Source organism: Pseudorasbora parva, chromosome 24, assembly GCF_024679245.1.
Source record: "Pseudorasbora parva isolate DD20220531a chromosome 24, ASM2467924v1, whole genome shotgun sequence".
Classification (NCBI taxonomy): Eukaryota; Metazoa; Chordata; class Actinopteri; order Cypriniformes; family Gobionidae; genus Pseudorasbora; species Pseudorasbora parva.
Window position 1 is genome coordinate 1,275,936 of NC_090195.1, and position 23,094 is coordinate 1,299,029.

General features: G+C 39.6%; 1 protein-coding gene across 2 annotated transcripts in view; it reads left to right on the plus strand.

Annotated features, from left to right (window-relative positions):
* Positions 1-22,450, plus strand: part of LOC137063693 (uncharacterized) — a 31,190-nt gene extending 8,740 nt beyond the window's left edge. The window contains exons 2-8 of one of the 2 annotated variants that reach the window (XM_067434958.1): positions 16,928-17,053; positions 17,164-17,228; positions 17,338-17,522; positions 18,644-18,798; positions 18,947-19,410; positions 19,623-19,831; positions 20,714-22,450. In XM_067434958.1, the coding sequence (XP_067291059.1) occupies positions 17,213-17,228; positions 17,338-17,522; positions 18,644-18,798; positions 18,947-19,410; positions 19,623-19,831; positions 20,714-20,920 (1,236 nt within the window). In that variant the 5' untranslated portion in view covers positions 16,928-17,053; positions 17,164-17,212 and the 3' untranslated portion in view covers positions 20,921-22,450. Of the gene's footprint in view, positions 1-14,384; positions 17,054-17,163; positions 17,229-17,337; positions 17,523-18,643; positions 18,799-18,946; positions 19,411-19,622; positions 19,832-20,713 lie in introns of those variants that run through there. The other variant, XM_067434959.1, reaches the window with a different exon arrangement.
* The last annotated feature ends 644 nt before the right edge of the window (positions 22,451-23,094 follow it).

A 23,094-nucleotide genomic window follows, 5' to 3' on the forward strand; every position in this document is an offset into this window, starting at 1 on the left:
ACCTAGTTCTCCCGAAAGTGCATTTTCTAGTTTTAGCATAGTCACAAATGATTGTATTCTGAAATTAGTGATGGCAGTGAATACAACTACATGTACTCTTGACCCAATCCCAACATCTGTTCTAAAGCAATGTCTCTTGTCAATTTGCCCCCTCATCTTGAACATTGTGAACCCCTCCCTCATTACTGGTTCAGTTCCAAAAGCCCTTAAAGTTGCAGCTATTACACCAGTCCTTAAAAAGCCTGGATGTGATAAGTCAGATCTATCTAATTACAGACCTATCTCAAACTTACCCTTTCTTGCTAAAGTTTTAGAACGTGTTGTTGCAGCACAGCTCCACTCACACTTGTCTTCCAACAAGCTTTTTGAACCTTTTCAGTCTGGGTTTAGAAAGGGACATAGTACAGAAACAGCCCTGGTTCGAGTTATGAATGATCTGCTAATCTCAGCTGACTCTGGAGCCTCCACCATCCTGGTCCTGTTGGATCTTAGTGCTGCATTTGATACTGTGTGCCATTCTATCCTGATAGACAGGCTGGAGAGATGGCTTGGTATCTCTGGTACGGTACTAAACTGGTTTAAATCTTATCTCACTGATCGGACCCAGTTTGTTGTTGTGGGAAACAATAAATCTGAACTTGGACAGGTCTGTCATGGTGTTCCTCAGGAATCTGTACTGGGTTCAATACTGTTTAGTGTGTACATGCTTCCTTTGGGACAAATTATTAGGAAATATGGTTTGGGCTATCACTTTTATGCAGATGATACGCAAATATACATCAGCTCCAAGTCGGATCCTACTCTCACCTCAACAGTTCTTTCAGAGTGTGTGCTGGAAATAAAAACATGGATGCACCATAATTTTTTAAAACTGAATTCTTCTAAAACAGAGGTTCTACTCATTGGCACACCAGCGGCTATTCATAAGGGTAGCAATCTTAATTTGATCTTGGATGACAGTGTAGTACTTCTATCTGCTCAGGCTCGTAACCTTGGAGTAATTTTTGACACTCATCTGACACTACTCTCACATTAAGAGTATTACGAAATCTGCTTTCCATCACCTCAGAAACATTGCAAGAATTAGGCCTTTCCTCACTCCACCTGACGCTGAAAGGCTTATTCATGCATTTGTTACTTCGCGGATCGACTATTGTAATGCACTATTCATTGGCTTACCTGCTAAATTAATCAAACGTCTGCAGTATATCCAGAATATATCTGCTGCTCGTATTCTCACATATACTCCATCACGTCAGCATTTTACAGCTTTTCACCTTTTACTGACCTGGCAGTCGAGAAATGCAGCCTTCTGATTGAGAAACTCTCAACAAGTCTCAACTCACCATAATTTTATTGTTCAGCAATAAATGTTTTAAAAATACATTTGAAAAACTAAGTAAGCAAATAATGCATTCTCATTCTCATGACCTTTCGAAGAATCTCTGGGCCCGGTTTCAAGAAACCTTATTTGCATATAAGTGATTGTATCCCTAAGGGGGAAAAATCCCTGAGACCAATTGCATTAAATAAAATAAATCACGCATGAGTGGCACTTTGCTCACAGTTTCAGTTTGGTGATTAGTCTCTGAATGACGCGTTCTGTGTCATAGACTTAACGTGTGCTAACCGGCTTTACAGTAATGGAATTAAAAAATCTAAACCAAACTGGACCACGGACAAACAGCAATTTTGTTTTGTTTTTTAAACACCCAAGCCTGCCACTATAATCATTCACTCGTTAACGCACAGGGTAATAATCTTTCGACAAGCAGGGTGCTTTATTCATTTCAATGAGAAACTTTTGGCATCATACACAAATGTGTTGGGCATATCATTATAATGAAATTATATATTGGGTTATGATTTTGTCATTATGACATGTTGGAGTATATTTTTATTTACATTTATTTTTATGTTTGCTAGTTAGACACATTTTAACATGTAACCCCATACCATCCCTAAAACTAGGGCTGGGCGATATGATGAAATATATCGTCTGGACGATAGAAAATGTCTATCGTTTTATATAAGGCTCTATCGCTTACGCCACGAAAAGGCGTTTACGGCAGAATTTTACGTCAAGATGCACCTCACGCCACGGCATGCCCATGCACGCTGCAATACATAAACAGACATGGAGGAAGACGGTAGTAGACGCGGTTCAGACCAGGGTAATACTCAGAGTAATTATGCCAGAGTGGTGGCATAAGCGCTCAAAACAAACTTCAGACACAGACGCTGCAAAGGGCTTTTACGCGTGGAACACCAGCCTTATATTGAAATATTTTAATGGCAGGTGTAGGGATGGCGAAAACTAAACATTTTCTTGACCGACCATCGAGCCTCATTAGCCGGTTGAAACCGGTTAACCGATTAGTTTAAAATATGCTGCGCTATTTGAAATAACAGCCGCGAGCCGCGCTCCCTCTGTCTCTCTCTCGCTCTCTCTCTCTCTCTCTCTCTCTCTCTCTCTCTCTCTCTCTCTCTCTCTCTCTCTCTCTCTCTCTCTCTCTCTCACTCACTCACTCACTCACTCACTCACTCACTCACTCACTCACTCACTCACTCACTCACTCACTCACTCACACACACACACACACACACTGTCCTAGCGCTGCTGCCTCCCTTCCACTCACGTCACTTTTTAAAAATCCCCCACAGCGTGAAACACGAGTCCCGCAAACGCGCCACTGAGGAGCTTGTTTGCAATTTGAGGACAATGGCTACTTAGTTTCGAAATAGTTTGGGTACAAGGTGATCGCGTTGAAAATAAAGGCATTTGTCTAGCGTAAGAAGCTCATTTGAAACATTGCCGCGGCCCGTTTAAGAAAATGACAGCTCCGAAGAGACGCCGCTTTAGTTCGAGGTAGTGCTAACAATATTAAAGAAAGAGGATCAACACATTGTGTTACCACTGAAATGTCTATGAAATATATTTCCAAATGTAAGCCCATCTTAAGCGAAATGACGCTTCATACTGTCGTCTGCCCTGGCTCTAACCTCGAGTGTTTTAGCCTGTTTACTTTTTGCAAACCTTGTGAGCGCACAAACCCAAACGCTGTGACCTCGCGCCAAATGTTTTTATTGGTTTATTAAGTACAAACAGGCGAGTAATGAAAAAGTGAAAAAGAGTGCGAGGGATATGTTCACTTCACACAAAAAGATTTTGGAATGAGATGGATAATTGTAGCGTTTAGTCCACAGTATAATAGCCTAATTTTTTTTTTTTGGTTTACCGACAACTTTGATCGGTCAACCATCGGTGAAACGGTCATCGGTTAACATCCCTAGGCAGGTGTTAACTTTACCAACAGTCTTGCTTGAAAAAAGGTTCTAAATAAAATAAAAATGCAGTCCATACTACCTTTATTTGTTTTGTATATCATTTCAAACTGCATTTCCACATTGCAATTTTGTATAGACTATTCATAAACTGAATTAACAGAAAAATTGCTATATCGTTATGTATATCGTTATCGGGATATCAAATGAGCTATATCGGGATATGAAATTTTGGCCATATCGCCAAGCCCTACCTAAAACTACCAATTTGTGTATTATATAATATAAAACACAGGATATAAAAGGCAGATAAGACTTCATGCACAATTTATTAAAAAAGTACATATATTCCAAGTGTTCCGAAGACAAACAATTGATTTGTGCGGAGTAAATACCAAAAGGCGATCAGCATCTCCATACGCAGAGGATCAGGCATAAATCAAATTAAAAAAATTGCTGCCTGAAGAAACGTCTTCCCGGAGGTGCATGAGAAGTTAGCACGGTCCTGGAAGACCTTATTGTCTTCCTGCAACCATTCAGCGAACTCCTCCTCCTCCTCCGGCATGGATACACTGGCGCACAGCTGGCTGCGGGGCCTACGCAAATGTGTTTCCCTCAGTGAGCCTTCACGCACAGCTCCTGTGCATGATCAGGGAGGACAAGAAGCAGTTTCTTCTGGTCACCCATATTGGCACGGCCGGATCTGGTTTCCAGAGCTCTTACTTCTTGCAACAGCTGCATCTTGCCCTGGCCTATTCTTCTGAGGAATGACCTCCTATCTGAGAGACAGGGCACCCTATGCCACCAGCTTCTGATCTTTGGCACCTCCATGTGTGGCTCCTGGATGGGACACAACAGGTTTGAATACCTTGCCACCTTTGGTGGTGGCTACCATCACTTCTGCTAGGGCAGTTTACCAGACACGACTATGCATTGAAGTGGAACCTCTTCATCACCTGGTGCTCTTCTTGCTAAGAAGACCCCTGGAAAGGCCTGATCGGGTCCATGCTCTCGTTTCTCCTAGAAGGGCTGGAGCGAAGGCTGTCTCCTTCCACCCTAAAGGTATACGGGGCCGCGATATCTGTCTAGCACAATCTCTTGGAGAACAAAAAGCTAAGTCAGCATGACCTGGTCCTCAGTTTCCTGAGGGGAGCAAGGAGACTAAATCCTTCTTGCGCTCCCCTCATGCCTCTTGGGACCTCGCAGTAGTCTCAGATGCTCTGTAGAGGGCGCCCCTTTAAGCCATTGTGGTCAGTCGAGCTTAAGTTCTTTTCAATGAAGACAGTGCTCCTGATGGCTTTTGTCTTCATCAAGAGGGTAGGGGACCTGCAGGCATTTGACAAAAAATTTATAAAGCATGCCTGGAGTTCGGGCCGGCTAATTCTCAAGTGATCCTAAGACCCCAGCCTGGATATGTGCCTCTTTCACTTCCTGCTTAGCTATTGTTCGGACGCTGTTGCTTACTGATCCGTGCTTTGCTCTATATTCTAAATTGTATCTCCTAATTTCAACTTCAGCAAATCAACACAATCCTCAAACAACAAAGTTTGACGTCATTGATAAATCTAGAAACTCTAGATTACTACAAAAACGTGGAATATTTCATCCGACCAGCCTCCCACTGGCATCAGCTTACATTCCGGAAGGGAAAACCCAGCTGTCTACTTTCAAAAGGATAAGAAAAAAAGGTGCACAAACTGCCACAGACTTTTACAATGGATTGCAGTTCTTGAAATAAAGCAGTGATGTCCGGTTCTTGAACGAATCGTTTTTTTTTTTTTAACCGGATCTTTATAGTGAACCGGTCAAACCAGTTCACCAAATCAAACTGAATCGTTCTAAATGTCGATACACATTTTAAAATGTAATCAAACAGTGGGTTTGATATAGACTACATTTTCAGCTTGCAGCAGTTCGCATCTTAGCACACACACTGATACAGCGGTTCTCGAGTCGGATCGACCGGGTTGCAACGGTTCTCGGATCATCATGGCACGCCACCAGAACCCAGCGTTTTGGAGACAGCCTCAAAACCAGTGTAGAAAACAGCCTATTACTTATTAGTTATAATGTTTTTGAATGTAAAAACCACACGAACATCATTAGTTGACCTCAGACAACAGTATAAAAAATTTAAAAAAGCCATTTCATGACGCCTTTAATGCTGAGCTCGGTGAGAAAACCATTACAATAGTCCACCCTGCTGGTGATGAAAGCATGAACGAGTTTCTCTAAGTCTTACCTGGAAACAAAGCATCTAATTCTTGCAATATTTTTCAGATGATAGTATGCTGATTTAGTTATTGCTTTGACATGACTACTGAAACTCAGGTCTGACTCACAAATCACACCAATTTGGCTCAGTGGCAGCATATACAGGTTAAACAGGAGTGGTGCAAGAATTGACCCTTGTGGGACTCCGCATGTCATGGATGTCCACTCAGACTTATGGTCTCCTATACTCACATAATAACCTCTCCCTTGTATGTTCTGAACCATCTGAGGACCATCCCAGAAAACCCAACCCAGTTTTCCAGCCTGTCAAGAAGTATGTTGTGGTCAACAGTGTCGAATGCAGCACTGACGTCCAATTGTTCCAGAATTGATGTTTTGCCTGTATCAGTATTAAGCGAATATAATTTATTATCTTTATGAGCGCTGTCTCTGTGCTGTGTTGCGGTTGAAAAAAAACACTTTTGATGTTTTAAGATGCTGTACTGCTGACAATCTCCAAGTCAAGCCTGTGTCCAACTTTGTACTTGTCTCTACTAGTGGCCGGCGCCCGTTGAGAAACACTACTCTATTGGGTTGAGATCTGGTGACTGTGGGGGCCATTTTAGTGCAGTGAACTCATTGTCATGTTCAAGAAACCAATTTGAAATGATTTGAGCTTTGTGACATGGTGCATTATTCTGCTGGAAGTAATAATAATAATAATAATAATAAGTTTTATTTATAAAGCGCCTTTCCAGAGCTCAAGGACACTTTACAATAAACAAACAACAATAAAGCCAATTGACAAACAGAGTAGACCGAACAACAGTAGGCAATTGAGAGTGCAAGTATAATAATACAGAAATCGGAGTGGAGAAGAAAAAAAAAATCTTTAAGACCTATAACATTCAGAAAAGAGGTGTGTTTTGAGCATGGATTTGAAATCAGAGATAGTGGCAACAAAACGGAGTGATCGGGGTAGAGAGTTCCATAATTTGGGTGCTATTACACTGAATGATCTGCCCCCCATTGAAGCAAGGCGATGCCGAGGGACAACGAGAAAGTTGGAATCAGCAGATCGTAGAGAGCGAGTAGGGCTGAAGGGGAGAAGCAAGTTACAGAGGTAAGGGGGAGCGAGGCAGTGCAGAGACTTAAAAGTGAGAAGAAGAAGAATTTTGAATTTAATACGGTAAGACACAGGAAGCCAGTGAAGATCATGCAGAATTGGGGAAATATGAGCAGAACGTTTGGTGTGGGTGAGTAGTCTGGCAGCAGAGTTCTGAATATATTGTAATTTGGAAATGGAGCTGGTAGGCCAATGAAAAGTGCATTGCAGTAATCAAGACGTGATGTGACAAACGCATGGATGAGTGTTTCAGCATCAGAGATACTGATAAAGGGACAGAGCTGAGCGATGCGACGCAGATGAAAGAATGTTAATTTAGTGACAGAATTAATGTGAGAGTGGAAAGATAAAGAGGAATCAAAAATTACACCAAGATGTTTAACAGTAGTAGATGGTTTGATAAGAGTGCCAGCAGTCTCACAGGTGAAGTTGGTGGGAATTTTATTAGTGAGTGAAAATTTGAATGAAGCCAATGTTTTATTTCATGTACACAAGCAGAGATTTTGTCGGTTGTGAATGATAAAGTGGATGTACAGGTAGTGTATAATTGAATGTCGTCAGCGTAAAAATGATAGTTAAAACCATGACGGCGTAGGATCTCACCAAGAGGTATGATATAGATTATAAATAATAATGGCCCAAGAACGGATCCCTGAGGGACACCTTGCTTCAGGGGGACAGTGGGTGAGCGGAAATTCTGAAGAGAAACGTAGAACAGTCTGTCAGAGAGATAGGAGGAGAACCAGGAAAGAGCAGCACCAGAAATACCCACATCCGAAAGGCGAAGAATGAGTAGTTGATGGGAGATGGTATCAAAGGCAGAGCTAAGGTCAAGCAGCAAAAGCATAGATAGAGAACCAGAATCACCAGAGAGAAGCAAATCATTCAGTACCTTAACTAGAGCAGTTTCAGTACTATGCAAAGGGCGAAAACCAGATTGAAAAGGATCGAAAAGATTATTTTCAACTAGAAAAGACTGAAGCTGGGTGGCAACAGTACTTTCCAGTAATTTGGGTATGAAGGGGAGATTTGAAATGGGACGATAATTAGATAAAACTGTGGGATCAAGGTTGGGTTTCTTGAGAACGGGGGTAACAGCTGCAGTTCTGAGGGATAGAGGTAATGAAGCAGAGGTAAGAGATGCGTTGATGAAATGAGAGATAGGTGCAGAAATGACTGAATGGCAACGTTTTAGTAGAGTAGTAGGAGCAGGGTCGAGATGGCAAGATGCAGGGTTAGATTTCAAGATTAACTCGGAGACAGAAGAGGGAGTAGACAGAGAAAAAAGCAGCAGGGATTGACCAGGTTGATTCGGCAGATAACTAGTGTTAGTGGCATCATTAAAGAGACACTGGTTTACCGCATCTGTCTTTTCAATCATGTGAGCTAAGAATGAAGTGCAGAGTTCATCAGAAGCTAGCGCAGCATGAGACGGAGGTTTGATAAGTTTATTTATTGAGTTGAATAATGCTTTTGGCCTGTTGCTTGATTTATTAATTGTAGCCTATACAAAACTGGAACGAGCCAAATTCAGAGCCGATTTATAATTTTTCATATGTTCTTTGAATGCCGAATGGTGAACAGTCAGGCCAGTTTTCCTGTAGTAACGCTCAAGCCGTCTACCAGTGGCCTTTAAGATACGGAGCTCAGGAGTGTACCAAGGAGACGAATGTGTGGAAGGGACACTTCTGGTCTTGACTGGAGCATGCTCGTCTAAGATATCCGAGATTATGGAGTTATAGTTGGATAGTATCAGTGAGGGTGGGGAGATATCAAAGACATCAGAGAGATTCGAAGAGGAAATAGAGGTACAAAATAATGAAATATCAACAGCTTTGAGATTGCGGTAAGATATGACAGTTGTAGAACAGTTTTTAGGGATAGGCAGGCTGTAAGTAAAATCAAGAAATTTATGATCAGAAATACCAGTGTCAGTAGACGTGATAGAAGAGATATCAGCCGTTGATGTACAAATCAAATCTAGAGTATGACCACGAGTATGAGTTGGAGAATTAACATGCTGAGTTAGATTAAAACATTCAAGAATAGAAAGTAACTGGTTGGTGTTAGAGCAAACAGTATCAACATGAATATTAAAGTCACCAAGCAGAAGAATGGGAAATGACAATGAGCAGGCAATGGTCAACAGTTCACTGAGTTCAGAAAAGAAGTTAGACAGGACCTTAGGAGGTCGATAGAGCAGAATTATTATGAGAGAGTCAGCCTTCAAAACCATGTACTCAAATGTATTGGTGTCATGAAAGTCGAGTTGCTTGATACGGAGGTTGTCGCGATGAATGATAGCGAGACCACCCCCTTTACCATGGGGTCTCGGTCGGGACAGATAATTATATCCATCTGGCGTAAGCAGATTTAACTGCAAAAAAATCTCCAGGAACTTGCCAGGTTTCAGTGAGAAGAAAAATGTCAAGGTTATTGTCAGTGATCATTTCGTTGAGATAAGAGGCTTTGTCAGAAATTGATCGACAGTTCAAAAGGGCAAAGTGATGATGTGATGGATTCAAATTCAGAGTTTGTTGCTGATCGCTATCAGTGAGATAGATCAGAGAACGTTGAATGGAGCGACAGGCAGGCAGTTGTCTTGGCATGGAAGATAGCCTATTGTTGGTCCAGATGCAAGGAGGAGAGTCAGGCTTTGAAGAATGTGAACTCAAGAGTGTGCGCCGCGAACGGTGTGTGTATCTTGGGCGACGGAGAATCCCTAGTCTCTGACAGTATTCATACGTCACCGAATCAAGACGCGGGCGGCAGTTAAAGGCCCTCAGTTGAGATGTGGAATATTCAATATCCATCACAGATGTAAGACAACAAAAAAATAAGGCACAGGAAAAAAGAAAAAGTGTTTTTGCACAAGGCATGTTGATACTGAGAAAGTGAAAGCCCAACCACAAGCAAAACTACGTTAGCCAAACCTGAACGTCACTTCACCAAAACAGCAGACTAAATAGGAGGCAACGCACCCAGATAGTAAGCAGTAAACAAACGGCGCAACCGATAGAGAGAGCGGTAACTCACCCATCAGAAGAGCCGAGTGTGGTAGAGATGTAACAGGGAAGAAAGCTCGCAGCAGCCCGATGGCAGACTTAACAACAGTTCAGTTCAAAGTTTAAACAGTGGAAAAAGGATTAATCCAACTAGGCACGAAACAGCTGTACAGTATTCACAGCGTCTAGCAGACAGCAGAGGTGGTCAGTGCAGTGACAACAGTCCAGGTCAGGGAAACGGAGTAGTCAACACAGAGCTCCGATGAAAACAAAATGATAGAATATAAATAAATATATCCGAACCAGACAAACAGTACAAACAATCCAGGATACGAAGCGGCAGCACAAACGCGCACAGCGTACTCGACCCGGAAACGGAAGTGAACTGAAGTAGCAATCAGAGGATGGGGACATGGTGGTCGTAAAGGGATGGACATGGTCAGAAACAATGCTCAGGTAGGCCGTTGCATTTAAATGATGCCCAATTGGCACTAAGGGGACTAAAGTGTGCCAAGGAAACATCCCCCACACCATTACACCACCACCACCAGCCTGCACAGTGGGAACAAGGCATGATGGATCCATGTTCTCATTCTGTTTACGCCAAATTCTGACTCCACCATCTGAATGTCTCAACAGAAATCGAGACTCATCAGACCAGGCAACATTTTTCCAGTCTTCAACTGTCCAATTTTGGTGAGCTTGTGCAAATTGTAGCCCCTTTTTCCTATTTGTAGTGGAGATGAGTGGTACCCGGTGGGGTCTTCTGCTGGTGTAGCCCATCCGCCTCAAGGTTGTGTGTGTTGTGGCTTCACAAATGCTTTGCTGCATACCTCGGTTGTAACGAGTGGTTATTTCAGTCAAAGTTGCTCTTCTATCAGCTTGAATCAGTCGGCCCATTCTCCTCTGACCTCGAGCATTAACAAGGCATTTTCTCCCACAGGACTGCCGCATACTGGATGTTTTTCACTTTTCACACCATTCTTTGTAAACCCTAGAAATGGTTGTGTGTGTAAAACCCAGTAACTGAGCAGAATGTAAAAGACTCAGACCGGCCCGTCTGGCACCAACAACCATGCCACGCTCAATAATGCTCACTCAATAAATCACATTTTGTTCTCATTCTGACATTCAGTCTGGAGTTCAGGAGATTGTCTTGACCAGGACCACATCCCTAAATGCATTGGAACAACTGCCATGTGATTGGTTGATTAGATAATTGCAATAATGAGAAATTGAACTGGTGTTCCTAATAATCATTTAGGTGAGTGTATATTGAGACATGAAAGCAAGAGTGTGGAGTCAAAATGATATCCCTTGCTTTAAAATTCTCCTTGTTTGCCTACGCAGCAAGAGAGGACATTTTATTTTGGTACTCAAGAGGCCTGTAAACTAAAACCTAAATTCAGAGGAAAAATGTCTTGTTACATTTGATCCTCTGCTTTGCTGCAACAACGCAACAAAGAAAAAGAACAAATGGTCACGCTATCTACAGTTCTCTAGACTAGACATGCGAAACACTATTGGATAATTCTTATAAGTGACATTTCTCTGGGCCAATCAGAATCTTAGCTCACTTGCGTCAGAATCTGGAAGCACACAGCGTCAACTGAGCTCGCCATTGAATGAGACGCCTGGCAACCACGCGAGTCTGACGGATGGAAGGAAGCAAGCTTAGTGTTCAATTCAAGCATGTGCGTAGATTACGGGACGTGTCCCCTGCACTTTTAATAAAGTGTACTTTCATCCTCCGCACATTTACTGGGTCTCCCCGATCTTAGTCGACCCGCTCCGGGCGGGATATGAACCAGCGTTACCTGCGCGAGGGCGGGCAAGTTAACAGGGACGCTAAAGAGAGCCTCGATTGCGCACTTCTTGAGGTCACAATCAATACATGAATACATGATAAATACTTCAAGATTTAAATTCAGAGACAAAAAATAATCTATGCATGACCTGTCATTTTATTCGTATCTAAATATGAGGAGGGCGCTCTCACGGAAAGTCCAAAAGCGGATTCGTAGAAACTTTGTCACGCTGGAGCTGCAGCTGAAGGAAAACAATCGCTATGAGCTGATGAAACGTGACGACGACAATCAGACGATTGCGACAATATATGCTTTGTGTTTTTCAAGCCATCTCAATGTAGGCTATTTATTGACTATAAAGTAGGCCTATATCATAAGAATAATGCAGTGCTAACTGACAGCTTTTGAAATGTTTATCTTCTGCTCACCAAAGCTGCATTTATTTAATCAAAAATACAGTAAAAACAGTAATACTGTGAAATACCATTACAAATGAAAGCAGCCTTTTTCTATGTGAATAAAGTAAAGTGTGATTTATATCCTGTGATCAAAGCTGAATTTATCATCATTACTCCAGTCTTCAGAGTCACTAATCCTTCACTAATCACTCTCAGATGAGGATTTGATAATCAAGAAACATTTTTGATTATTATCTGTGTTGAAAACAGTTCTAATTGCTGCTTTAAAATGTAGTGGAAACCATGATACATTTTATTTTTCAGGATTCTTTGATGAGAAGGTTCAATGGACAGCATTTATTAAATAAATTATCTTTTGTAATATTAAAAAAATCACTTGTGATCAATTGAATGTAGCCTATGTCTTATCAACAAAAGTATTAATTTCTCTCTTTTTTAATTTTACCACAAATGTTTGAATGGTATGGTGGTTTCCGCAAAAATGAAGCAGCATGATCATGAGCAGCAAAACTGTTTTCAACACTGATAATAATCATAAGTGTGTGTTGAGCATCAAATCCTAATATGAGAATGATGAGTGACACTGAAGACTGGAGTAATGATGATAAATTCAGCTTTGATCACAGGAATAAATCACACTTTACTATATATTCATTTAGCGAAAACAGATGATGTACATCAGAATATTATTTCATTGTATTACGTTTTTTACTGCATTTTTAATTAAATAAATGCTATATATAGTCTATGATATATATATATATATATATATATATATATATATATATATATATATATATATATATATATATATATATATATATAAACCCCCCCCGGCACTGTCACCTTTTTTACTCTGAGGAGTTTGCAGGTCTGTATGTTTGGTCTTGTTGCGGTTACACAATGATCATGCCAGCACAGTAGTAGCTGCAGGGCCAATTGGAAAGTTCGGTGAGTTTCTAATAAATTATTCTGGAAAAATGACTTGAGACCAGCAAATCATTTTTTTTTCTAATTCATACTATTTTAATATAATATGATTTATATTATCATTATAATGTAAACTATATTATTGCCAGGAATGGCTTTTTATCTCATGATTATCCAGCATTATTAAGAAGTTGAAAGATTGTTGAAGGAGTAGAAAAAATGGAGAAATTCGATATCAATAAATTGAGTGAATTTAACAGAAAAGCTGAAAAAACTTACAAAAGTCCTTCAATCAGGCTGTCCTTGGGCTTACGGATGGACCTTACAATACGATTTAGTTTGTGTAATGTTTGAGTATATAAAATGTGAAGGTAAAATAAGATATCAGTTATGATATTGTCTTCGTTTTGATGTACTGTATGTTACAGCGCACTTATTCTTGGCAAAAGGTTGACAAATATAATTTGAAAATATATTAAAATATGAAAAAAAATTTTGCAGTGTATACAAGTAGTAATGTTTTATTAAATCTTATTGTTTGGAAAATGTTCCCAGGCCATGTTTGAACCTAAACCTAACGTAACGTCTCAGTTTATGTAAATCCCCTTGGAGTTTAGAGTATTTTTTTTTTGGTCCAGTACAATTATGTGGTTTTGTTTCATTAATGCAGTGTAAACTTGTTTTCTTGATTTACCCCAAAGAATGGAAGTGAAATGTGACAAAATGCCCCATAGGTGGGGTACATGTGAGGGGGCATATCATGAGCAAATGACAGCTTAAAATGTTATGATATAATAAAAAAATATATCCAAAACAGACTCAAATATTTTGTCCATAAAATACAATTATTAACTTTTTGAAATAAAATAATGGCTGTTTTTATATTTAAAAATACACACATTTTTGATTTTAATAAACACATCGTTAATAAAGCTATACAGTATAGTTAAAAACAGAATAGAAATTAATAATCTCTGAACAATGACTCTCAATAAATTCAAAAGAATTCATAAAAGTATAGAATATAATAAGTAGTGTAGTTCTAATAGAGGCTCATTGTAAAGCAGTGTTATAACACACCCTACCTGCGCACCTGGGATTTAAACCACGGCTCGTGTCTTCTGCTGATAGATCAGCGTTAAAGAACCATCTCAACAGAGATAAGATTACAATAATATCAGATTTGTCTTATTTTAAATAAACACAAAAAACAGAGATGAGAAAAACTTAAGTAATTTACTTTTGCTATAGTAAAATAAATGTGCAGTGATATCTTCCCAAGGTTTTTTTAATTTTGGCACTATTTTTTTCTCTAGATAGTGCTGATATGGCAACTAGTAAATACAAAGTGTCATCATACTGGCATGTGCGTAAACCGTGCGTTTCAACTAACCCTGCGTTAGGTTGAGCCCCGCGCTCCCCTAAATGTTTTCATAGCATTCTCAAGATGACAGGATTGAATGTTCCTTTAACCTTTACATAAACCTAGAAAAACACAACAATACATAACAAATCTGGATATTTCAAATATTTAAAAGGGGCGGTGAAATGCTGTTTCATGCATACTGAGCTTTCCACTGTTAAAGACTTGGATTCCCATCCTAAACATAGACAAAGTTTCAAAAACTAATGTTGGACGTTTGATGGAGTATTTCTGAGTTTCGGAGAGTTTTTTTTTCGAGTATGGGTCGGCTTGACGTCGACAGAGCGGAAGGTCCTTGTGTGGGCCGTACGGTAGAGGTCTTCACGGGTCCAAAAATTTGCACCCGAACCCGAAGAGACCCGCAATGTTCAACACAGATCCGACCCGGACCCGTCTATCATTTCAAAAACTGGACCCGTGCAGATCCGAAAAATGCCAAAAATATAGTACCCGGAACCGACATGGACCCGTCTATTATTTGATAGCTGGAACCGAACCCGGCGGGAAAACACAGACCCGACTGGATCCGATTGTCTCATATTACACAATAAACTGCTGTTAACAAGTTAATAAACAAGCTGCGAAAAATAACTTTGTCTCAGTCAGCCTACCTAACGATAGCCTTTGTCTCCCTTGTACCTTGATTGTGATGTATTACAATATTCCTCTGTAATTGTTCCAAGCATGCTTAATTCACTCATTTCAGCTGTGCTAAAAGTCAATTTTATTTCATAGTGACGGATTTATGAGTTAATTTGCATAATAACTTTGACTGTTTGCCCTTTTTAATTAATAACTATTGCTCGTTCAGTGCCATGGCCGCTTACGTTAGGATTATTTATTTGCCATAATCTCTCTGAGCCGAGTCTGACTAGCAGAACTTTACGATTAAATAAGACGGTTCATTCATATTATTTTTAAAGTCATTACAGTCACTGCGGAAGCTCGGAGTGCCATAGAAACACGACACGCGCTTGAGACTGCACTCGCGCGTCAGCTGGAGCTCCTGATATATGAGCCTTTTTTTAATGCAATTTGAGCATCACAGAAAACATTTATGTGACAGTTCACCTGAGGTCTTGTTGCTGATTTGAAATATATTCTTGAGTACGTTATTACCGCGCGCATGCATTAAATCTGCCCGCTTTCTAAATGGCTGAGAGAGAGATAGAGAGAGAGAGAGAAAGAGAGAGCTTGTGTTTTTGTTGTTGTTGTGTATTTCTAAACCTCATTTCCCGTCTCACACTTTTCTTATCCTAATTTAGCAATTTGTAAGTTACACAAAACACACAAGCCGCGCTGACTCTCACGGCCAGGTGTTCTCCGAGTCCGATTGACGTATTACATAGGCTACAACATTAACAGACCCGGGACCCGTAGTAATAGATTAGGACCCGACCCGGACCCGGCTGACCATTTAAAAAATAGACCCAAACCCGTACGGGTCCCGGGTTGGATCCCGGGTCCATGGGTCTCGGGTGCCCCGTGAAGACCTCTACCGTACGGGCTCTTCTCCCGGTAGGGTGCGCGCGCGCGTGACTAGAGCGAGAGAGGAAATGCATGCCCATGTTTTTGACGGAGTGGTCCCAGCGATAAAGGTTCGGTCCTGCTTTGGAAGCAGCCGGTGAGTTAAACTGCTTCAAATGTCCATTGTTGGCTATCGTCGCATGAGTAAACATCAGTAACGATCGTAATAATAATAATAATGCGTTCAATTTATATAGCGCTTTTCAAGGCACCCAAAGCGCTTTACATATAGAAGGGGGGAATCTCCTCAACCACCACCAATGTGCATCATCCACCTGGATGATGCGACGGCAGCCATATTGCGCCAGAACGCTCACCACACATCAGCTGATTGGTGGAGAGGAGACCGACTGATGAAGCCAATCAGGATATGGGGATTATTAGGAGGCCATGATGGACAGGGGCCAATGGGCAAATTTTGGCCAGGATGCCGGGGTTACACCTCTACTCTTTTTCCCGAAAGACATCCTGGGATTTTTAACGACCACAGAGAGTCAGGACCTCGGTTTAACGTCTCATCCGAAAGACGGTGCTCTTTGTCCCCATCACCATACTGGGGCGTTAGGACCCACACAGACCACAGGGTGAGCGCCCCCTGCTGGCCTCACTAACACCTCTACCAGCAGCTCCTGGTTTTCCCAGTTGGTCTCCCATCCAGGTACTGACCAGGCTCAGCCCTGCTTAGCTTCAGTGGGAAACCAGTCTTGGGCTACAGGGTGATATGGCTGCTGGCAAATATCGTGTATAACATTAGTTAATTTATCAATGGAGCATGCAATCTATGGTGTGTGTTTAAATACATTTGTTTAGCTGACCACTATAGGTGTCAGTTTGTTTATTGTAAAACCACCCAAACATAAACCTAGCGTTCTCACAAAGCGTGAGCGCCCACTCGATACGCCTCCAGCCGCTCGTTTTTTTCGGAAAGACTCGGTACAGCCCATATTTCTTTTATAAATATAATTAAACTAAAGACTTTTCGGAGATATGAAGGATGCAATACTACTCTATAGGTACTCAAGATTGACATGAGATTGACTGAAACTGAGTGTTTCACCCCCCCTTTAAGAACATTGCATAATACATTGTCAAAATGCTTAAATGGAATATTTCTGTATTGCCCGTATATTGATTATAATGATGTGCAATATCTTATTGAACACATGACTCACATGGACGTTCATTTCCAGTGTTCACAATCACACTCAGAGTTTCTTTGGAAGTAATTTTCTCTGAAGGCAGAGGCGGGGTGTGGTCATTCCTTTAGTATAAAAGCACCAGATACCCTGTTCTCCACATCACTTGCTGAAACAAAGGTAAGTCAATCTCACTTAACATTTTTATAATAATTGTATAGATATCATTCCAGTTAAATTTTGTATTTTCTAATCATTTTTTAATCCAAACATAACTGTTCTACTTTCAGTGCACTGTTGAAGAACTCATTGCACACATTTTTGTGTAAAACTACAAGGATGGCTGATAGTAAAAGCAAGTATTAGTTTATTTCATTGAACAGATTTGAACACAATACCAGCCATCAGTGTGATCTGTTCAGTCTTTACAATTATACAATGTGTTTTTGTTTTTTTTCCTCCAGTGGCTGTGTCCAAGTCAGGCCCGGACTTTATGCAAGATCTTATCCCTACTGCCCAAAAGACAGCCCTTCTCTACAATCTCTCTTACCTGTGTCTGGCCAACTTCACCAACCTGGAGAGACTCATCAGGAGTCGGGCTGTGGAAACCCAGGGTCTGTTCGGATCCTCTGATTCAATCATGCTGAAAGTATGTTTCACTTTTCACTTCTTGTTTCATTAATTTCTTATCTTGTTATCTAAAAAGAAAAAAGTAGTCATTTGTGTCAATTCACCAAACATGAAGTGTCTGTAGACAATAGCTTTTAGATCAAATTTAGCTAAATTGCTAATGAGACTCTCAGCCTTAACTGGAAATAAATACGTAATATCATAATGTGAGCCATGAAAAGTTTAAAATTGAAGTTAAAAAATATAACCTAAAAGTTTGTACGTGAGCAGTGTCCATGACTTTGCGCATCAGAACTTTAGAATCCTATGGGTAGAGACCATCTGATCGTCGCATCGGATAACAGAAAATGGGCAAAGAGGCGGGGCGTGGGCGGAGCTTAGGTGACGCAATGACTAACAGACAGCAGACAAATGGCAATTCACCTGTCAATCAAAGTGGCCACGCCCTTCATTATGCAGAACTTTAAGGCTTTATATTATCAAATGAGTTATAAATAAATTCACCCCTTCACAGTCGTCATGAAGGGCAAAATTAGACGTATAGAACAAAACCACAATTTTGTACCAGACTGTCAACATGTTTTTTCTGCTGTAAAGTTGGGCCGCTCGAGTGGCCAGTCGAGGAACTGCAGTTTAAATGGTTAGTTCACCAAAAAATGTCTGTCATTAACTCCTCACCCTAATGTCGTTCCACACACATAAGACCTCTGTTCATCTTCACACACAGTTCGATATTTTATATTAAGTCCAAGAGCTTTTCTGTTCCTTCAATAAAAGTGTATGTACACTATACTGTCCATGTCCAGAAAGGGAATAAAAACATCATCACAGTAGTCCATATGAGACATCAGTGGGTTAATTAGAGTCTCTTGAAGCATCCAAAATACATTTGGGTCCAAAAATAACAAAAACTACGACTTTATTCAGCATTGTCTTCTCTTCCGCGTTTGTGTTCAATCCTCAAATAAAGATTCAAACGGTTATGATTCAGCGAATCGATTCGGATCACGTGTCAAAATGCCAAACTGCTGAAATCATGTGACATTGTCGAGCCGAATCATGAGTTTGAATCTTTTTCTTTAATGTTTAGTGATTTTTAAAATCTTTGATTCTTGATCTTATGTCTCTTCCTTCTCACAGTGTATAGGGACCAGTAAAAACCTGGTTGAGTCGCTGTTTCCAATGTTGATGACAGCTGTGGAGACAAATAAGCCGACTTTGGCAGTGAAATTCCTAGATAAGGCACGAGAATGGATCAAAGACATTATCACTGCTGTGGAGGGGTTAGTGAAAAAGTAAGAAAACCTTGAGTAATAATTTAATAATTCTTCTACATGTAGCTGCTATAATGTGCTAAACGTATGAACATGTTTTAAGCTAGGTACAACAGCCCATTGCTATAAAATGCTATTTTCACTGCAACATTTCTTCCACATTGTGTAGGTATGAAATACACAACAAAGATGTAGCATCAACAACCAGTGATGTTATCAAGGAAAAACAAGAAACAGATACAAAGATTGAAGAAAAAAGCAAGGAGTTGAAGGAGATTGAAAAAACCCTGGATGATCTGAAATCTAAACTCCAAAAAATAACAGAAGAGCTTGTGGAAACTGAGAACAAGATAAACAACAAATGCAAAGAGATTCAAGATTTTGCCATGGCCAAATCACAAACAAATACAGGCCTCGGCATCTTCGCTTCACTTGTGCCATTCATCGGGCCACTTATTAAAAGCATTTATGATGCTGTAAATGATCCTAAGGATATTGCACAAATGGAGGCTCTTGAAGCAGAATTGAACTGCTTACTTGCTGAAAAGTCTGATCTGAAACAGCAAGAGTGGCAGCTCCAAGTCAAGATCATTGATTTGCAGATGAAGGCTGCCACGGGCAGTTTTGAACTGAGTGAGTCTGTTCTCTTTCATGTTTAAAGTATACCTACATGACAAGCCTTGGCAAGATTCATGTCTAGTTTAAGACCGGCTATCCACCTTATCTGCCCTAAATCATATTGCAAATGACTAATGTCACACTATTTAGGATAGAGAGTATTCACATTGGGACGCGGACAGGGACTGAATGTGTGGCTTGTCGAAACATTTATTTCCTCTCTCCAGATGCCATACCCGACCCCATCCATCTAAATGAAGTTCAGAAGAGCTTGACACAAATTCAGGAAATTCTGATTCAGCTCAAAATCTTCTGGGAATATGTTGCTGAAATGCTCAAATACCTGGAACAAAAGACCTTTGTTGGAGAAGATCTTATTGAAGACCTTGCCGATCTAAAAGATGAGTTTCTTCAAACAATCGAAGTAGCCTCAGAGGTAAAATTCATGTTTACATGATTATAGAAATATACAGGTCCTTCTCAAAAAATTAGCATATTGTGATAAAGTTCCTTATTTTCCATAATGTAATGATTTAAATTAAACTTTCATATATTTTAGATTCATTGCACACCAACTGAAATATTTCAGGTCTTTTATTGTTTTAATGCTGATGATTTTGGCACACAGCTCATGAAAACCCAAAATTCCTATCTCAAAAAATTAGCATATCATGAAGCGGTTCTCTAAACGAGCTATTAACCTAATCATCTGAATCAACTAATTAACTCTAAACACCTGCAAAAGATTCCTGAGGCTTTTAAAAACTCCCAGCCTGGTTCATTACTCAAAACCGCAATCATGGGTCAGACTGCCGACCTGACTGCTGTCCAGAAGGCCATCATTGACACCCTCAAGCGAGAGGGGAAGACACAGAAAGACATTTCTGAACGAATAGGCTGTTCCCAGAGTGCTGTATCAAGGCACCTCAGTGGGACGTCTGTGGGAAGGAAAAAGTGTGGCAAAAAACGAGAAGAGGTGAGCGGACCCTGAGGAAGATTGTGGAGAAGGACCGATTCCATCTACTAGATGCTCATGAAAACCCAAAAGTCCTGTGTGCCAAAATCATCAGTATTAAAACAATAAAAGACCTGAAATATTTCAGTTGGTGTGCAAAGAATCTAAAATATATGAAAGTTTAATTTTTATCATTACATTATGGAAAATAAAGAACTTTATCACAATATGCTAATTTTTTTATAAGGACCTGTATTATCTTTATTTGCACCAGTGAACGCTGGTTTCCTCACATTTTGTCCAGCCTTTACTAAGGTTTCATCTCAAAGTCTAATGTGACTTGTACTTGTTTTAATTCCTCAGGCTTGGAGCAGTTTTGGTGAAGGCTGTAAAAGAGCATCTGTCATCTTTAGGCTCCAAAACGAAGATGCCTACAAGTTTCTGGAGGTCAGTCCTTCCTCTCTCTCCAAAGAGGAGTGGGAAAAAGAGTACGAAAGTGTGAAGAAACAACTGGAGAATATTGACCCACCACAAAGTGTGACCTCCTCTGATACTCCTGCCATTCGTTAATGATCTTCAATAGCGCTGACACACACGAGTGCCTCATCCTGTCTGTTTTATATACTCTTATATACTCTACTAGATGTATGATATGCTAATGATATGCTCATTTTTTGAGATAGGGATTTTGGGTTTTCATGAGCTGTGTGCCAAAATCATCAGCATTAAAACAATAAAAGACCTGAAATATTTCAGTTGGTGTGCAATGAATCTAAAATATATGAAAGTAAAAATTTTATCATTACATTATGGAAAACAATGAACTTTATCACAATATGCTAATGTTTTGAGAAGGACATGTATATTTATCTAACCACCCAGTAGAGCATTACAATAATCTAGAGCTCATGAACGCATGTACTAGCTGTTCAGCATTTTGCATTGAGAGCATGTGCCGTAATTTAGATATATTTTTAAAATGGTAGAATGTAGTTTTACAGATTTTAAAAATGTGGCTTTCAAATGAAAGATTGGTATGAAAGAGCACACCCAGGTTCATAACTTTTGTAGTAACAGTTTATTTTACAGTGATCGTATTACAGAGCATATACTTAATAAAAAATGTCATATCATGCATCAAAATAAACTTAATATGTAACTAAGTTATGGAATAGCCTGTACTTACTAATTATAATTATAAACAAAAATTGCATATGCATGAACAAACTTTTCTCTGTCAGTGTATACCTCTTTAAGATGTATGCGTGTTCAGGGGAAAACATGAAAATATCAACAAGATGGCACAATCTATTAGCAATTAGTTAATTACCCACCGCGTTCTGCATTAGTCTTCACATCAGTATTGTACTTTATTTTTTATTATTTTAGGCCAATTTTTATTTGTATAATTACTATTATTATTATTGTTGTTGTTGTTAGCATATATATAAAAGCCTGACTGAATTGGACTGCAAAAGTTGAAATATCATCATCATTAGTTTTCCAATTAAGGAGCCATATGAAAAAATTATATTTATGAGTGTTAAATAAATGCATTTGAAAAAAGAAATTAATGGACAAATTAATCCAAACACTATAATAATACACAGATGCAATTACTTCTCTAATCAACATTTAACTTAGGTTTAAATCTGCTTTTGCTTTAATAACTACAGCGGTTTTATTTAACAAGACTACGCACAAATTCGTTTAGAGAATTAATAAAAAATATTTTTATATCACTGCTATATTGTAATGTATTCATCTGATCATAACAGTTGACTAAAAATCGCTTGCACAGGAAAGTTTCAATATTTAATATTTTGTTGTTCATTTTTCCATAAAGTATGGTATTTGAAGGATAAAAGTAAATCAGTGAATGTTTTCAGACAGTAATATTATTCTCACATAGCCTCTAGGTGTCAGTGTTTCCTAACTCAACAGGCTGTGAAAATAAGATGAATGTTAAATGTTTCACTTTACAAGAATTGTCTATTTGCAAAATGTTAGTGTTGATTGATCTGTTATGATGACAAAATATCCGAAATCATTGTCCTTGTGGGGAGTTTTTGTTGGTTCCCATTGGGAAAACATCTTATATCATAGGCTACTAAAAGATTAAAATAAAATGCAGAACGTTTTCTGTGATTGGTGTTTATACATTATACACGTGTACAGTGTAAAATCATTATGGAAATTCGCTATAAAACATGAAAACACCACATGGTGTGACCGTGTGTGTAGAAAGAAATCCATCAGACCCTCACAAACAGAACTTGTTGCTCTGTGTGAGTTGTTGTTGCCATGGTGAATTTAAGGAATGGAATGCCTCTATAAGGCGCTTTACCGCTCCATCTCTGTCCTGCTCCATCGCTAGTACAGACTCTTTAACATACACTGTAAAATCTGGACAAATAGTCTTATAGAGAAAAGAATGTCTTATTGGTCACCAGCAGACACATGAAAAATCAGATGTATACCCGTGGTGTGGCCATGGGACCCACATTTTCACATGGTCATTAAGGCACAACACAAATTTATTTCTCAAAAATGGTTGACACACTAACACACATTGTCCCAATTTTTTAAATAGACGTACATTGTAAGAATGACGCTAACACTGAGTATAAGGAATGGCTAACAGTCCCAAACTAGTTTTTAATAATACAATATAACGTAAGTTTGTATGAGCTACCACAGTCACAGAAAAATATAGAAAACAGGACAAAGTGAAAATAAAGTGG